Raw genomic sequence first — 18,651 nt, forward strand, 5'->3', positions numbered from 1 at the left:
TTCCCAAGGAGACACCGCATTGCTTAAAGAGAAAAAGTGTTTAAAAGAAACAAGCAGGGGCATTCAGCATATTTTGTGCTCCACATCTCAAGGGGACATCGGATTGCACATAATGAGGCACTTGGCAATCAAAAGAAGTTAGGTTTATGCGGACCAGCCATTGTGGGAGTGGGCCAGTGTTGAGGCTTCAGTCATCGAGGCTTTGGCAAGGAGAGGCGTACACTGTAGGTAGATTTTTTTCATCATTTATTCTTTCTTATTTCACATTTTAGGGCAGTGGGGTTGTCAGGCAGGATATTGGAATGCTCCTCATACGGGATGTTGGAAGGCAAGGAGGCCTCCAGTGTCCCTGACAACTACAACCGCGAGCTATGGCCTCTAACAGACTGTGTTAAGGAGCTGGATAAACTCTGGATCATTAGGTAGGCTGAGAGGTTGATAGACAGGACATACGGAGAGGTGTAGGACACAGGTAACTGGGTGACCGTCAAGAGGGGGAAGGGGTTAGGCAGCAGTAGCTAGGCAGTGTAGAGTAGCCCTGTGGCCATTCCCCTCAACAACAGGTATGCTGCTTTGGATCCTGTTTTTTGGGGGGAGGGTGGAGAGCAAGCAGAGGAAAGTTACAGCAGTCAAGTCTCTAACACTAACTCTAGCTCTGTGACTCAGGGGGGAGGGGGGATAAGAGGCGAGCTGTAGTGACAGGGGATTCATTGGTTAGGGGAACAGTAAAGGGGTTCTGTCGCTGAGAACGAGGTTCCCAGATGGTATGTTGTCAGTCAGGCATGTCTTGGATCTAGTCCACAGCATTCTTAAGTGGGAGGGTGAACAGCCAGAGGTCTTGGTCCATGTAGGTACCAATAACATAGGTAGGAAGAGGGATGAGGTCCCGCAAAATGAGACGGGGAGTTAGGTGCTAAGTTAAAGGACAGAACCTACAGGTTTGTGATCTCAGGATTGCTACCCATGCCAGTAAGGCCAGAGGTAGGAAGATCATACAGTTTAACATGTGACTAAGGAAGTGGCACGGGAGGGAGGGTGGAGAGGGTGTCAGATATTTAGCTGATTGGGCTCTCTTCAAGGGAAGGTGGGACCTGTACAGAAGGGACAGTTTCCATCTGAACTGGAGAGGGTACAAATATCCTTGTGGCAAGGTTTGCTAGTGCTGCACAGAGGTGAGCTGGAGTTGCAGGAGGATGGGAACCAGAGAGCTAGAACAGATAGTGGAGAAAAATGTTGTTAAGTCTACATAGAAAGTCAGGAATGAAAAGATCGAGCATGCTGGAACTAATGTTCTGAACTGTGTATGTACCAATGCAAGAAGTAGCGTAGTAAAGGCAGGTTATCTCAACACATGGGATTATGATATAGCCATTAGTGAGAAGGGCAGGACTGATAGCTCAACGTTACAGGGTTCCGTTGTTTTAGATGTGATAAAGCAGGAGGAAGGGTGGCATTTACTGATCCGGGAAAATGTCACGGCAGTATTCAATCTAGTGAGGGAGGTTTTATGGGTAGAGCTGAAGAACGGGAAAAGTATTACCATGTCAATGGCGCTGTATTATAGACCACCCAACAGTCTGTGGGGAATAAATTGGTAGAGCGGTTACAGACTGTTACCAGAAACACAAGGTTGTGATATTAGGTGATTTTAACTTTCCACGTATTGACTGGGATTCCTATACTGTAAAAGGGCTGGATGGGATAAAGTTTGTCAAGTGTGTTCAGGGAGATGGTTAGGAGAAGGGAGGGAGCAGGAAGCACAAGAGCAACATTCTGTCATGATCAATATATCAATTATTTTTTGAATCAAATAACCTTGCCTGGTGTCTAAGGGCTGATTGTGTCTGCACCTGTACCACCACCATCTCTCCACCCAGCCCCCCTCCATCCCTGGGTCCCTGACATTCCTTCTCTGTCACCTTCCCAACATCCTTTGTTCCTGCCAGATTTACAAACTCGCTCTCTGCTCCACGTTGACAAATACAGTACTGTATGTATGCCTAAGACTTTTGCATAGTACTGTAGAATTGAGGCAATGCAGCAGCGATGTTATGGACCCTATACAGATTATTGAGGAGGAGGTGTTTGCTGTCTTGAGACAAATTAGGGTGCATAAATCCCCAAGGGCCTGACAAGGTGCTCCCTTAGATCCTCTGGGAGGCTGGTGCATAAATTGTAGGGACCTTAAAACATCTTTAGCCACAGGTGAGCTGCCAGAGGATTGGAGGATAGCCAATGCTGATCTGTTGTTTGAGAATGGCTCTAAGAATAAACTAGGATATTATAGGCCAGTGAGCCTGACATCAGCAGTGGGAAAGTTATTGGAAGGTATTCTGAGCGACCATATATATAAATACTTGGATAAAGAGGGACTGATTAGGAATATTCAACATGGCTTTGTGCATGGCAGGTTGTGTTTAACCCATCTTAGAGTTTTGCAAAGAAGGTACTGGGAAAGTTGATGAAGGCAAGATAGTGGAGGTTGTCTACGTGGACTTGAGCAAGGTATTTGACAAAGTCCCACATGGGAGATTGGTCAAGAAGGTTTAGTTACTTGGCATTCAAGATGAGGTAGTAAATTGGATTAGACATTGTCTTTGTGGGAGAAGCCAGAGAGTGGTAGTAAAGGGTTGCCTCCGTACTGGAGGCCTGTGACCGGTGGAGTACCACAGGGATCGGTGCTGGGTCTGTTGTTGTTTGTCATCTATATCAACAATCTGGATGATAATATGGTAAACTGGATCAGCAAATTTATAGACAACACTAAGACTGGGGTCATACTGGACAGAGGAAAGCTATCAAAGCTGGCAGTGGAATATGAACCAGCTGGAAAAATGGCAGATGGAATTTAATGCAGACTAGTGTGAGGTGTTGCACTTACATTGAAACACAGAAACATAGAAAACATACAGCACAATACAGGCCCTTCGGCCCACAAAGCTGTGCTGAACATGTCCTTACCTTAGAACTACTTCGTCTTTGGGAATATCAACCAGGGTAGGTGAGTGGTGGGGTGCTGAGGAGTGTGCTAGAATAGAGGGATCTGGGAATATGGATTCACAATTCCTTGCAAATGGTATCACAGGTAGATGGAGTCGTAAAGAAAGCTTTTGGCACCTTGGCCTTCATAAATCAATGTATTGAGTACAGGAGCTGGGTTGATGTTGAAATGTTATTTATAAGACATTGGTGAGGCCTAATTTGGAGTAGTGTGTGTGGTTTTGTTCACCTACCTACAGGAAAGATTTAAGTAAGATTGAAAGAGTGCCGAAAAAAATACAAGGATGTTGCAGGGTCTGGTGGACCTGAGTTATAGGGAAAGATTGAATAGGCTAGGACTTTATTCTCCTGTAGAAGATTTGAGGGGAGATATGATAGAGGTACACAAATTTATGAAGGGTATAGACAGGGTAAATGCAAGCAGGCTTTTTCCACTGAGTTTGGGTGAGACTACAACTAAAGGTCATGGGCTGAGGATGAAATATTAAATATTTAATGGAAACATGAGGGGAACAACTTCACTCAGTGGATAGTGTTTGTGGAACACAAGTGATAGATGGGGGTCAATTTCAACACTTCAGAGAAATTTAGGTAGGTACATGGATAGGTAACAGTGGGATAGAAACTGTGTACGTGTTTTCAAGTTCTTGTATCTTCTTTCAGTGGGTGAAGAAGCACGTCCCAGGTTGGGGGGGGTGGTCTTTGATTCTGCTGGCCACTTTACTATGGCAGCATGGTGTGGACAGAATCCATGGAGGAGAGGCTGGTTTCTGCGATGTGCTCAGCTGAGTACACAATCTCTGCAGTTTCTTGCAGTCGTGGGCAGAGCAGTTACTGTACAAAGCTGTTATAATTCAGGATCAATTAAAAATGGTTGGAAGTCGACAGAGATGTGCCAAATTTCTTTAGCCTCCTGAAGGAGTGGAGGCGTTGGTGAGCTTTCTTCGCGTGGCTGTTGCTTGTTATTGAAAGCACACAATGTCATTCCTTTTGTGATGCCCCTCACAACCTTGAAGTGTTGCAGACATGACCGTACAGTTTTGCAAACTACATCTGATTCTGGAGTAACTGGGAAAAATGGGTATTCCAGGGAACTACTTAAGCACCTTCACCAAGTCTTCCTGAAACTTGTTGGTCTGCCGGCACATCAAGATGCCTTTAGGGCAGGATTCCAACCCTGGGGTCCAAGGACTCCTTACTAAGTGGTATTTGTCCATGGCATAAAAAAGATTGGGAACCCTTGCTGTAGAGAATGTTGCCAACTGGCATATTCCAGGCTGCAGGACGCACCGTAGCTTAGTGCAGCAACTGAAAGGGCTCAGTGGGTTAGGACCATCGTGTGGAGTTCTGCTACTGGAGAGGGAGAGTTTGGTTTGGTTGAGCAAGCCCCACATTTATTGTCCCAGTTTGCCACCCCAGAGGGCCACATGAGTGGCGGCAGTGATTCGGGATCTAATAAAACAGTACAAAAATCATTGACTATGTATGTAAGAATTAAAATGTATTGCACTTTTTGTCTTGTAAATAATTTTTATTGTGTATAAAGTTTATTTTGATATTACAATGAAGCCCCTGGTGAAGGAGCTGTCAGTGATGGAAACTGTGTTTTCTGCGCTAGGTCTGTTACCGTGTCCTGATGCAGTTATGCGGCCAGTACGGACAGCCAGTATTAGCTGTCAGAGTCCTGTTTGAGATGAAGAAAGCTGGTGTTCACCCAAACGCTATTACATATGGTTACTATAATAAGGTAGGGGCCTTCTGTACATTACCGAAATATTTTGGTGTTGCTTTTTATTGTAACTAACTTTGCTTATTCTTCCTTAATTTTAAACTTCAAGTTTATTGTCATTCAACCGATGAATACTGCCAAACAAAACAATGCTCTCTGGACCAAGGTGCATAACACAGTACAGATAACTCACACACCACACACTGACCACAAATAATTAACAACTAATAAAATATATTCCAGAAGATTGACATAAGATACATTTACAAAGCAAGTTAAAGAGTAAACCACATAAAACAACTGGCAATTCATAAGTGATAAGACCTGGGTGGTGGCAGGGAGTTCCGTAATCGCTTTGAAGGGCCTGATAGAGTGGACATGCAGAGGACATTGCAATAGTGGAAGAATCTAGAACCAGAGAGTACTGCTTCAGAATAGAGCGATGTCCATTTAGAATAGAGATAAGGACTTTCTTTAGCCAGATGGTGGTGAATCTGTGGAATTCCTTACCAAGATGGCTGTGGAGGCCAAGTCACTACATATGTTTAAAGCAGAGGTTGATGTGTTCTTGATTAGCCAGGGCGTCAGAAGTTACGGGGACAAGACAGGAGGATGGGGTTGAGAGGGAAACTAAATCAGCCATGATGGAGAAGTTAACGGGGACAAGGCAGGAGGATGGGGTTGAGAGGGAAAATAAATCAGCCGTAATGGAGAAGACTGGCTGGGCCCAGATGGCCTGGTGCTGCTCCTGTGTCTTACAGGTCAATGTGGACTTTTGTAGCTACTGTCAATGCTGCATTTTATCACACTTCAGTCCATCTGTGGCAGCGTGGGTGGTTCAAGAAAGCTTTATGGGAGTGTCAAAAGGACGCAGGGGGTGTGGAAGAAAAGTGACATCATTCTGAATATTCCCTCCCTCAGTCGAAAAGAGTCATGTCTGCTCGGTGGCCTCTTCAATTTCATTGTAAGCTATAAATTCTTCTGGATCTAATTAAGAATAATAAATCCAAAACAATCTGAAAAATATCCACGTTAAATCAATAAGCTAATTGCAGATTTTTAAAATTTCTAGCTTCAATGGTTTATCACCTAGAAGAATCTACAGTGCTTGTGAATTTCCTACTTGCAAAGATGACCTTTTTGGTTGAATTTGCCTATTAGTCAATGAAGTATAAATGGTCTATGGATGATATTCCCATCGAACTTGCATTGCATAACCCATGAGGATAGATAGCTAATCCATCAAAATCTGGTGACCAGGACTGAAAATTTCATTTCCCTATCAGTTGTTCACAGAAAATTACCTATTTTCAACCAATCTTCTCTTTAACAAGAATGCAAAAGGCACATAAATGATTAATATTATTTGCCATCAAGCTTGTGACTTTAAGCTTTAACACAAATGAATTGAATTAAGCTGTAGAACTTTAGTGTAGATGAAGGCATTTATAATCATTGTTAGAACAACATTGTTCCCAGAGGAACGTTATTTTGTTTAGCTGGTTGAGTGACAATAAACTTGAACGTGAACTTGAAAAATCCAAACCCTTCCGCAAACTTTTAAAAATTGGAATTAAATACACAATGTACAAAAGCATTGCCTTTTGCTGCACTGGTTTTCCCCTGGCATGTTTCCTTTATCTTCTAAAGGCACCAATGTACTGGGATCTTGTTTCCATGGGAACTGGCTCTGATAGCTACCTAATTAGTGGTTTGCTCAAGAGTGGGTGTCCTTACTGAATTGGTGAGCTACTTGACCAAGAGCTGTCAAAGCTTGTCTTGGCCTTGTCTGTTCAGTGTTTTAGGAGACTGTAAGTGAGAAAAAAGGACATAAATTGTGGCTGTGATATTCCCCCATGCTCACATCAGGAAAACAGCTGAGATAACAAACCTTCACACCATATAATTGAAATGAGCACATTCAGCACATTTCAAAAATGGAATTCAGGATTAAGGTGAACCAATACCCCGCATTTCTGGTCAGTCCTGGTGTCACTTTCATATAAATACAAAATGTTTGAAACATAGATTGCACTACCATCTATGGGAAGAGAAACAAATATTTCAGGCCAATAACTCTCCAACAGAGCTGGAAGACTGAGGAAACAGAAACATGTGTTATATTATGTCAAGAGTGAGAGAAATAGGAGAACAAAGGAAATGTCTCTGAAAGGGGGGTTCAGAGTTGTCCAGGTGACGCAGTTGCTTTCAGCTCCTCTTTGAAAGAGTGCAAATAGAGGAAGATTAATGAGGGCAGTAGTAAGGTAAGTGCTTGGAGCCAGAACTGTGAAATAGTTAACTCTTCCTTCAGTTAGTCCTGACGAAGGGTCTCAGCCTGAAACGTCGACTGCACCTCTTCCTAGAGATGCTGCCTGGCCTGCTGTGTTCACCAGCAACTTTGATGTGTGCTGCTTGAATTTCCAGCATCTGCAGAATTCCTGTTGTATTGGTTCCCTTCCTGTTTACCCGTATACCTCAGTCTTTAGATACAACACTGAGTCATGTCATCTGCAGAAGTTCACTGATAACTCAGCAATAGTTGGGCATATAAAGGGAAGTCAAGAGGATGAATACACGGCTGTGGTGGAGGACTTTGTCAAATGGTGAAAGTTGAATCATCTGCAGCTCAACGTGAGTAAGACAAAGGAGATGGTGACTGGACTTTAGGAAGACTAAGCCTGCATTGCACTATTGTTGGTGAGGATGTGAATGTGGTGAGGATCTACAAGTACCTGGTGGTGCACCTGAATGACAGACTCGAGTGGAGCACCAACACAAATTCTGTGTACAAGAAGGACAAGAGTTGTCTCTACTTCCTGAGGAGACTGAGGTCCTTTGGAGTCTACAGGCTTGTCCTTCATGTGTTCTACCAGTCTTTTGTCACCAGTACAATTTTCTATATTGTGGTGTGCTGGGGCAATGGCATCAACATGGGTGATGCCAACAGGGTCAATAAACTGATTAGAAAGGCTGGCTCTGTTATAGGAGTCAAACTTGTCACAGTGGAGGCTGTGGTAGAACAAAAGACTCTACAGAAGATCCTGGCAATTCTGGATGATGTTTCTCACCCTCTGCATGCCACCTTGGCTGAACAGAGAAGCACTTTTAGTAATGGACTGAGACACCTGTGCTGCTCTATGAGGTCATTCTTACCCTCGGCCATTAGGCTCTGTAATGAGTCAACCTATAGCCAGGGAAGTGATGGCTCCCCTCCTGTTAGACTGTCTGAGGTAACTTTTTTTTTAATTCTTTCTTTCTTCTCTTCTAATATTTGTATATCTGTGCACTTGCAATGCTACTGTGACACTGTAATTTCCTTTGGGGTAAATAAAGTATCTATCTATCTGTTAGACCATGTGGGGTGACGACGTTGGGTGCTAAGGGATGAGGCAAATAAAACAAATGGTGTGTCCTGGGGAGTGTTAAGAGAGGAGCCACAAACAGCTCTCTCAAAAAGAATATGGTTAGTGGTTACAATCTGCCTAATCAAAGAGTGAGGAGCTGGTCTTAAGCTCAAGTTGAGCTTCTTTGAAATGATGTGGGTGGTCAGTATCCGTGAGGTCAGAGTTGGAATGGGGCAGGAATTTCAAGTGACAGGTGAACAGAACTTCAGAGACCTAGTCTCAGGCTACGTCCACACTAGACCGGATAATTTTGAAAACGCTCGTTTCGAGTAAAAATGACAGGCGTCCACACTACGTGTTTTTCAAAATATCTCTGTCCACACCAAAACGGATATTTGGGTGAATCTACTCCTACTGGGCATGAGCAGACACATCTACAGAAAACAAGCAAAGAGGAAATGGTATAATATTTACGTTTCCGCGGCAGCGTTGTGCTATTTCCGTTGGTCAAAAACTAGAGTACCAACAACAACAGCGAAAGAAAGTTTTCAACAATGTCTTCGAGGAATACAAAGAAAACCTCCGCTGGAAAAATCAGACCGGACTTCTTCGTTTAGACAGACAATGAAGTCGAGCTGATTCTGCGAGTTACAAATGACTACAAAGTCAGCAAAGCAGTGGAGATGTTTAATTCCAAGCAAGCTATTAGCGTAGACAATAAAGTAAAAAACACACATGAAGCCGTGCTCTACCCAAGATCAACAAGAGATTGGAATCTTCTGCCGCCAGACCTGCGCAGTATTTCTGACATTAATATTTTTAAAGATAGACTCAATCAAATCAATTTAGGGGATCTAGTCAAAAAAGCTCACTTTACAATTTAACTCTCACGCCGTTCACACTGACTGCATGTTATAACAGCCGTCTGGCAGTGCTTGCGCAGTACCAAGCAGAAGCAGAAAAAGCATTGTTGTTGTGGTGTCATGACAACGTTTTTAAATCTCTCCATTTACCCCATCCACACGGCAACACGAAACAGTCGTTTTCAAATTTACACACTCTGGAGAGTGTTTTCGAAAATCTCCATTTTGGGGGGATGAAAACGCTGTTTCAGTGTGGACGGAGGATCAAAACGAAGAGAAAAAGCTTCGTTTTCAAAATTATCTGGCTTAGTGTGGACGTAGCCTCAGATTTAATGCAGGTGTTACCTAAAGTGATCACACAATCTATTTTGTCTCATTGCTGCAAACGAGAATTTATTGTGAGCAGGAAATGGTTTATAGATTAAGTGAAGTACAAGTAAGTCACTGAACCACCTGGTGGAGGAAATACTTGGATTCCCGGAGGCTGATAGGGGGATGATAAAAGGTCAGATACTGTGGTGATGCTGAGGCAACAAAGGTGAAGGGGTGGGAGTGGGCAGAAGGAAATGTTGGAAGTGAGTGAAAGGTGAAACTGAATCAGAACTAGTGGACACGTTTGTTTATATTCTGTTATTCATGAGTCCTGATGAAGGGTCTCGGCCCAAAACAGCAACTGTTTATTCCCTTCTATAGATGCTGCCTGACCTGCTGAGTTCCTCTAGCGTTTTGTGTGTGTTGCTTTAGATTTCCAGCATTGACAGAATTTCTTGTGTTTAGGAAATCAAACCTGGTGTGTTTCAGTTTGGATGGTTCAGTTTGTTAGAATGAAGGAACTGGATGCTGAAATCCTCAGGATTTTCCAAACAATTGGATTCCAGATTATTGAAGTTTTAATATCACATGCTAAGATCTAAATTAAAAGCTTATAAATTGAATTAAAACTGCTTTGCTTAAGGTCCACAGCGGAATATGTGATAATTTCATGATATTTAACCTCTGCTTGAACACTGGGCTGATTACAGTTGATTTTCTGCAGGCAGTTTTAGAAAGTACTTGGCCATCAAGCAATAGAGGTGGATACTTCCTGTGGATGAAGCTGAGGAATGTTGTACTTGCAATAGCTCAATTCCGCAGAGCTTTGAAAAAGACTCCAACAAACCCACTACAGGCACAGGTGCTGTCAGGTAAGACTGAGATTGACCTGGGAGTGAACACAGTGAAACTCAGAGAGCGTTACATTGCTGAACTACCACATTGTGTCTAAAAGAAACTCTAGTCAAAAATATTGGCAAATATAGTTAAGGGAACACATTTTCCATTAAAAAATGGCTTTATGGACTTTTTTTCCTAATGCATTCAAGGGCTATAGTGTACCTGGCAAGGCCAGAACTAATTGGCCATTCTAATTTCCCTCAGCTCAGTGGTCATGTCACTCAGTGTAGTAAGTTAGACTTAAACTATTGAAGCCATATCTTCAAATCATTTGTCCAAATTTGTGGGTGTTCAGTTCAGTAACATGATCGGCATTGTGTGGAGAATATTGACTGACCTTTTTAGAGTATTGTACACTATTTTTTGATAGATTTCTGTTGTTTTTTGTTCGTGGAAGAAATGTACTAATGGTGAGACCATCATTTAATAACTAACCCTATTTATCCTGGTAAATTTCCTCTGCACCCTCCAAGTGTGGTCTAATGGTGTTTATAGAGCTGCAATATTACTTTGAATTTGGTCCCCTGATTAATGAAGGCCAACCCACCAATACACCACCTTAACCTTACTAACTTGCACAGTAACTTTAAGGGATCTGTGGTCGTGGACCCCAAGATCCCTCTGTTCCTCCACACTGCTAAGAATCCTGCCATAAACTGCCACGTTCATGTGCATTTATGTTGGAAGTCATGGCAATGTTAGAATAACAGCAAGGTGGGCCTTTTGCTGTTACAAAGGCACTTTTTTTTGGTGCAGAGCTATTTGTCAGCTTAACCGTTTGGAGTAGGAATGTTTGATTCAACATTTTTTGCATAAATCAATCCACCATCAAGTATTTTCAGTTAGCATAATTTCATTGAAAGTATATATATTTTTAGGAAATGCTGATTGCCAATTTAGCTGGAGAAGAATTATTAAATTTACTGGCTTGAGTGAGCTGGGCTAATATTTCAGGGTGGTTCTGCAATTCCATAATTCCATCCATCTGTGTTCTAGTTTTCTAAGCCCCTGAGCCCAATAACAGCTTCAAGTCATTTATTTCACTCAGTAATATTACCATTGGTATTAACGCCAGACACATAAGAACATAAGAAATAGGAACAGGAGTCGGCCATCTGGCCCGTCGAACCTGCTCCACCAGTCAATTAGATCATGGCTGATCTGACCATGGACCCATCTTCACCTAACTCCCTTTTACCCAGAGATCTTAATTCCCCTATTATGCAAAGATCTATCCAAAGATCTTACATATATTTATTGAGGTAGCCTCCACTGCTTCGTTGGGCAGAGAATTCCACGGATTCATTACTCTAGGGGGAAAGCAATTCCTTCTCATCTCTGTCCTAAATTTACTCCTCCGAATCTTGAGGCTGAATGCCTGGATTCTAGTTTCACTTACATAAGATTGATTTATAGGATTTGAATGGAATCAGAAATTTGGAGTTTTGAGAAAACTTCTATTTGAGGCAATTCCTTTTTAAATAGATTCTGTTACTCAACAAATTTAGAGAACGAATTATTGAACAATATGGGTCAGGACAATTACAGATTTGATTGGTCAGCTGGTATCTAATCTTAGCTTGCTCGCCAGTAGAGTCAATGCTCCAGTAACCCAGGAAAGGGATAAGGGTTCCGATTTCCAGATTGATCCCAGTCTTGCAGTCCTTTATCTGGGACGGCGTGTGTGTGGATATACAGAGAAAAAGAGAGAGGTGAGGGTTCAGACTCTGATGCCAACCTTACAGTTAAACTGCATATTAACACCCAATACTAGTGTAATCACCAGCTCAATAATGTTTGTTGGCCACTCCGACCCCTTTAGGATGGGAGGGAGAAAAATGAAATTGTCGGTTTGCAGTGACTTGTACTAATCTGTCTGTTCTCCAAGCAGATGGCAGTGATCTGGATGCTGTTAGCCACGGCAGCATGGATAGCTCTACTGAAACTAACACTGTGGAGCAGTCCCAGTTCAGCTCGGAGCAAATGAAAGTAGATTCCACTGATGATAGATCTAGTACAGGTACATCTTAAGGTGTCATCAATATCTGTTGACTCAAAACCTCTCTTTTGTTTTGTTCATTGCTTTTTGCTGTTCCCTCTGGTCTGTCTGCAATTATCTGCTTGTATCCATCTTACGTGGCTTTTAATTTCTGCTTCTCATGCATCTTGCCCTTCCATAAACCTCTTTATGTTCATCTACCATCTGGCATACCCTTGTATTACTGCTCTCTGCACACAGCTCGGCTTGGCTCTAGCTCCAGCTATGGGTATGGCAGTCAGGAGTCCTTGAATGAAAGGCTTCCTAGTCTTTCTCTCTGGATTTCCTCAGAACTGGCGGATATCCACATGTTTTCAGGTAATTGTCTAACTTTTTGTCTCCTTTCTAGTTCTGCTTTGACTGACTTAGACTTTTTTCCTGATTGTTACAATTTTTAGCATTTTCCCAGATGTGGTGTACAACATAAGACATAGGAGCAGAATTATGCTGTTCAACCCATCGAGTCTGCTCCACCACTCCATCTTGGCTGATCCCGGACCCCAACCAACCCCTACACCTACCTGCCTTCTTGCCATATCCTTTGATGCCCAGACCTATCACGAAATGATTAACTTATGCCTTAAATATATCCATGGACTTTGCCTCCACTGGAGACTGTGGCAGAGCATTCCACAGATTCACTACTCTGGCTAAAAAAAATTCTTCCTTCCTCTGTTCTAAAAGTCGCTCCTCAATTTTGAGGCTGTGCCCTCAAGTTCTGGATACCCCCACATAGGAAACATTCTCTCCATATCCACCTTATCGAGTCCTTTCAACATTCAGTAGGTTTCAATGAGATTCCCCCCACATTCTTCTAAATTCCAGTGAGTACAGGCCCAAGACTGCCAAACGCTCCTCATATATTAACCCCTTCATTCCCAGAATCATCCTTCTGAACATCCTCTGGACTCCCTCCAATGACAATACATCCTTTCTGAGATATGGGGCCCAAAACTATTGATAGTTCTCCAAGTGCAGCCTGACTAGTGTTTTATAAAGGCTCAGCATTATCTCTTTGCTTTTATATTCGATTCCCCTGAACTAAATGCCAACATTGCATTTGCCCTCTTTACCACACACTCAACCTGTAAGTTAACCTTCTGGGAGTCTTACTGGAGGATTCCAAAGTCCCTCTGCACCTCTGATGTTTGAGCCCTCTCGCCATTCAGATAATAGTCTCCACCATTGTTCCTTTTACCAAAATGCATCATCGTACATTTCCCAACACTGTATTCCATCTGCCACTTTTTTGCCCATTCTTCCAATTTGTCTAATCCTGCTGCAACTGTATTGCTTCCTCAGCACTACCTACCCCGCTACCAATCTGCGTATCATCTGCAAATGTTGCCACAAAGCCATCAATACTATTATCCAAATCATTGACAAACAATGTGAAAAGTAGCGGTCCCAATACTGACCCCTGAGGAATACCACTAGTCACTGGCAACCAACCAGAAAAGACCCTTTTTATTCCCACTCGCTGCCTCCTGCCTGTCAGCCATTCCTCTATCCATGCCAGTATCTTTCCTGTAACGCAATGGGATTTTATCTTGTTAAGCAGCCTCATGTGTGGCACCTTATCAAATGCCTTCTGAAAATCAAAGTAAACGACATTCATAGACAGAACATTCTACAACATAGAAACAGGCCTATCGATGCCGACCATCAGTTCTATCTATACTAAACCTACGTGTCTGCATTAGTTCCATATTCCTCTATCTCAGAGGTTCCCAAGCTGAGGTCCACTGATCCCTCAGTTAATGGTGGGAATCCATGGCATAAAAAAGTTTCAGAACCCCTTCTCAGTCAGGTACATATCAAGGACTTCCTGTCCAATCTTAAAGCTCCTCGCTGATTCACTTGGCAACTGGTGGAACAGTTTCTTCTGCACTTCCCTCCGGAGATCTGGTTCCAGGAGGTCTATGCGAGATCTCAGATTCCTGCTCACGAACAGCATTGCAGGTGTTTGATATGGCGTCATATGAACAGAGTTCCGATACACAAAAAGGAAGTTGTCCATCCTGTGCTTCAGAGAAATGTCCTCCTCAAAACGTCTATAGATGTACCTTGGAGAACATTCTGACAGACTGCTTCACAGTCTGGTATGGGGTGGGGGAGACTACTGCACAGGACTGAAAGAAGCTGCAGAAGGTTGTAAAATTGGTCAACTTCCATCTTGGGTACTAGCCTACAAAGTACCCAGGGCATCTTCAAGGAGCAATGTCTCAGAACAGCAGCGTCTGTTACTAAGCCCCTCCAGCACCCAGGGCATGCCCTTTTCTCACTGTTACCATCAGGTAGGAGGTTCAGAAGCCTGAAGGCACACACTCAGCGATTCAGGAACAGCTTCTTCCCCTCTGCCATTTGATTCCTAAATGGACATTGAACCCGTGAACACTGCCTCACTGTTTTTGCGCTATTTTTAATCTATTCAATATATGTATACTGTAATTGAGTTATTATTATTTTTTCTTCTATATTACGTATTGCATTGAATTGCTGCTGCTAAGTCAACAAATTCCACGACACCTGCCACTGATAATAAACCTGATTCTGATTCCTTGTCTATTGCTTTAATGGATTTCTTAAATATTTGGATAAACCTTTCAGCTAACCTACTCGTTGCTGGGTGGTGAGGAGCTGACTTGAAATGTCTGATGCCATTTTTTTTCATGAATAGTCCGAATTCTTCAGATGTGCATTGTGGTCCGTTGTCACTCACAATTTGTTCTGGTAAGCCATTTCTAGCGCAGATAGTCCTCAGAGCAGTAATAGTCTTTGCTGATGTGGTTGACTTCATTGGTATAACCTCCGGCCATTTCGAATGAGCAATCAGGAACATGGAGTCCATGAATGGCCCAGCAAAGTTAATATGTACTCTTTGCCATGGTGAAGACAGCCACTCCCATGGGTGTAATGGTGCCTGTGGGGTGTATTTTGATGTTTTGGCCTCCCGAACAGCTTTTGGCCAAGCCTTCATTCTGTTTATCTATTCCTGGCCACCACACGTAGCTCCAGGCAAGACTTTTCACCTTGACTGTACCCAGGTGACCTTTGTGCAGATTCTCTAACGTTCTGGTGCGCAGTTTAGAGGAACTGCACACAAGATCCACACATCAGCGTTCTTTGACATACAGACTCAGGACTACAATGAGCTGGCCATCCTTCCATGGTGACGTCATTGACTTTTGACAATGTTGGGTCATTCCTTATTTCTCTTATTACTTCGGGATTTGTTACCAGCAACTGGTCCACAATGTGGTGTGGAACACTTCTACTGGGTCACAGTTTGAGGACTTTTCTTCTTCAGTTGTCAGCAGTGGAAGACGTGACAAGCCATCAGCATTGCTGTGTTGTTTGGTACCCTAGACTTTTTATGTCATAAGAGTAGGGTCCTAGAAATAGTGCCCAATGTTGTAACTGGGTAGCTGTCATCACTGGAATTATCTTCCTGGGATTGAAAACAGACAAAAGGGGTTGCTGACCCTTGTGTAAACTTTTGTCCATAGGAGTAGTGGTGGAACTTCCTTATTCCCTAGACTAAGAACCTCTCGGTCAATGTATGTGTAGTTGCATTATGCGCACATCAGTAATCTTGAAGGAAACACAATTGGTCTTTCAGATGCATCTTTCATAATGTGTGACTAAACGGCTTCAATGCCATAGGAGGACGCATCACACACCAGTCTGATGGGTCATGATGGGTGAGCAGTTCTTAGGATGTTATTAGTCCCTTAGTTTCCTTGAAAGCGCTTTTACATCTTTCTGACCATTCCCACTTTGCTCCTGTCTGCAACAGTGCATTGAATGGATGCAAAACTGTCGCAATGTTGGAGAGAAAGCAGTGGTAGTAGTTTACAAGGCCTGAGTATGATCTGAATTGTGACAGATTTTCCAGTTGGGTGCCTGTAGCACTGCTTCAGTCTTCTCTTGTGACTTATGTAAGCCCTGCTTGTCAATGACATGTCCACAACTTGAGATTTCATTCTTGAAAATCTCTCATTTGTCTCTCTTTGTGCACAGACCATACTCACTCAGCCTGGTAAACACTCTACCAGGGTTCTGGAGCTGCTCTTCATTATTTTTACCAGTCATGATGATGTTGTCAAGGTAGCATTGTGTTCCTGGGATATCTTGGAGCACTTGGTCTATTGGTCTTTGTCAAATCTGACATCAAAGATGAGACGGTTGTACTGGAACAGACTCTTGTGAGTGTTTATTGTAAGGAACTTCCTGCTTGACTTCGCAATCTCCATTTACTGATGGACAAGTCAATCTTTGAAAACCTCTCCCTGCCCGCGAAAGATGAAAAAATGTCTTCTATTCGTGGCGGGGAGTGCTGCATAGTATGCAGCACCGGGTTGATGCTCACTCTGAAATCCCACATATGTGAAAGGTCCTGGCCTTTCCTTTCTTGATCACTGGGACAATGGGCGTCGCCCAGTCACTCCACTCAACCTTGGAAAGAATTCCAGACGCCTGCAACCTCTGTGGTTCAACCTCCACTTTGGAACATAGTATGTAAGGCAACGGACGCGCTTTAAGGTATCTTGATGTTGCTGCTTCATCCAGTTCAATTCTGGCCTTCGTGCCTTTGAGTTTACCAATACCCTTCTCAAACACCTTCTCATTAGCATTAAGCAGTTGTGGCAGTCTCTGCTTAGTGCCACCATTTGGCCTGCCGTTGCCTGTTGATGCCACACTGAGAGCTTTGATTGAATGCCAGTCTAGTTGAATTTTTCTCAACGATTTGCATCCGAAAAATGCTGGCCAACCACTTTTCAATACATAAAGCTCTAACTGCTGTATTTGGCCTCCATGTGTCACATTTGCTTTCAGTTTGCCTTTGGGAGACATTTTTTCACTTGTGTTAGGCTTTAGCATTGTTGAGGTCTTCTCTAATGGTATCTTAAAATAGTCTGTTGTAGTCAGCCTCTGGAATTATAGACAAGCTGACCCTCTATCCAGTTCCATTTTCAGTTTTACACAAGATGCATCTATTGTGATCCGCTTCAGTTGTCCCATGCAGTTCTAGACATGACAGTTCACCTTCGTCAGACTCTGTTGTCTGATTCTGTCTTACATTTGGTAACTTTATGCATTTGCTTAGTTTTGTGTTTGAGACTTTTCACTTGATTGTGCTTTCTGTCTGCTTTGCACATTCTATGTGGCCTTGTCTATGACATTTTCTGCAGACTTTTTCTTTGAACCAACAGTCATTTGCATCATGGAAGGATTTGCCACATCAATAACATTTCTGGCATTTAGCACTACATTCAGGGACATTTTGTGCATTTCACATTCTAATCTCCTTTTCCGTAGTTCTGTTACATCCTTTGCTGCAGTCTCTAACGATATGTCTCTAACGGTTATGTCGCTTTCTGCCAGTAGCCTCGTTTGAGTGCTTTGACTGTGCAAGCCACATACAAACCTGTCCCTTAATGCATCAGAAAGTCCATCTCTAAGTCACAGTACTGGGAAAGTTTGAGCAGTTCTGCAATGTATTCAGGAAGGCTTTCATCTTTTGACTGGTTCCTTTCATAAAATTGAAATATCTCGGCTATTATCAGCGGTTTGAGGCTCAAGTGATTTTGTAAACTTGTAACAATTTCATCAAAATTCTTGCTTGCCAGCTTCTCAGGGGTTACTTGGTTGCATAAGAGACTGTACATCCTTGCACCCATTAAGCTAAGAAATACAGGGGCTTTCTTTTGCTCCTCCATGTTGTTCGCATTACAATACAGTTCAACACTCTCAATATACAACTCCCAGCCTTCATTAGTGCTATCAAGTTCATCAGGTTTCCCGACTGAAACCATTGCCACATTATTTTCACTTTAAGTTTTGGGACGGCCTTCTGGTGCTGTTTAAGTCTCTGTTTCATCCTGTAACTGTCAGTGCAGTCAATGATATTTTCTGACATTCAGGTTCGAACTCATCGCCAATTTGTTGTGTCTATGCACAACTACATGTATATTAAATAAAAGCATGCACATGGGAGATGACTTTAACTGGTGTGTTCACATTGCAGTGAGGGCGAGAGAGAGAGAGCGATGCACATGTGTAGAGAACAGGTCAATGCGGATGCGCAAATAACAGATCAATACATAGTGCTAAGGGGTAGGGTCATTGCTCTAAAAGAAATAGATTCATACATTACAATCCCCACCACTGAATTTGCAATCGTCCACATATTTAGAAATAGTTTTTAATTCCAGAGCCAGAATCATGAATGTAGTGTGAGCATCAGTAATCCCAGTACTGATTCATGCACTCGCCATCGTTCACTGTGGATAACTATCCTAGTTATATTATACCCTACACACCAGCTCTCTGTGTTCTGTTCTGAAACCACCTACCACAATCCACTCTGCTGCTCCTTTGGCATTTTTGAACCCACAAGTCTGTTGTTGGTTACCTCAGCCAAACTGTAATGTAGGTAAATTACTTTGACAGTGTTTCTAT

General features: G+C 42.8%; 1 protein-coding gene across 6 annotated transcripts in view; it reads left to right on the forward strand.

Annotated features, from left to right (window-relative positions):
• The window catches only part of dennd4a (DENN/MADD domain containing 4A), a 161,926-nt gene that overhangs the window by 106,669 nt on the left and 36,606 nt on the right, over positions 1-18,651 (forward strand). For 3 of the 6 annotated variants that reach the window (XM_063066252.1, XM_063066257.1, XM_063066253.1), the window contains exons 17-20: positions 4,619-4,747; positions 9,973-10,120; positions 12,040-12,168; positions 12,388-12,504. In XM_063066252.1, the coding sequence (XP_062922322.1) occupies positions 4,619-4,747; positions 9,973-10,120; positions 12,040-12,168; positions 12,388-12,504 (523 nt within the window). The remainder of the gene's footprint in view (positions 1-4,618; positions 4,748-9,972; positions 10,121-12,039; positions 12,169-12,387; positions 12,505-18,651) is intronic. The other 3 variants (XM_063066254.1, XM_063066256.1, XM_063066255.1) reach the window with 2 other exon arrangements.

The sequence above is a fragment of the Mobula hypostoma genome, chromosome 13, assembly GCF_963921235.1.
Source record: "Mobula hypostoma chromosome 13, sMobHyp1.1, whole genome shotgun sequence".
In the NCBI taxonomy this organism is placed as follows: domain Eukaryota; kingdom Metazoa; phylum Chordata; class Chondrichthyes; order Myliobatiformes; family Myliobatidae; genus Mobula; species Mobula hypostoma.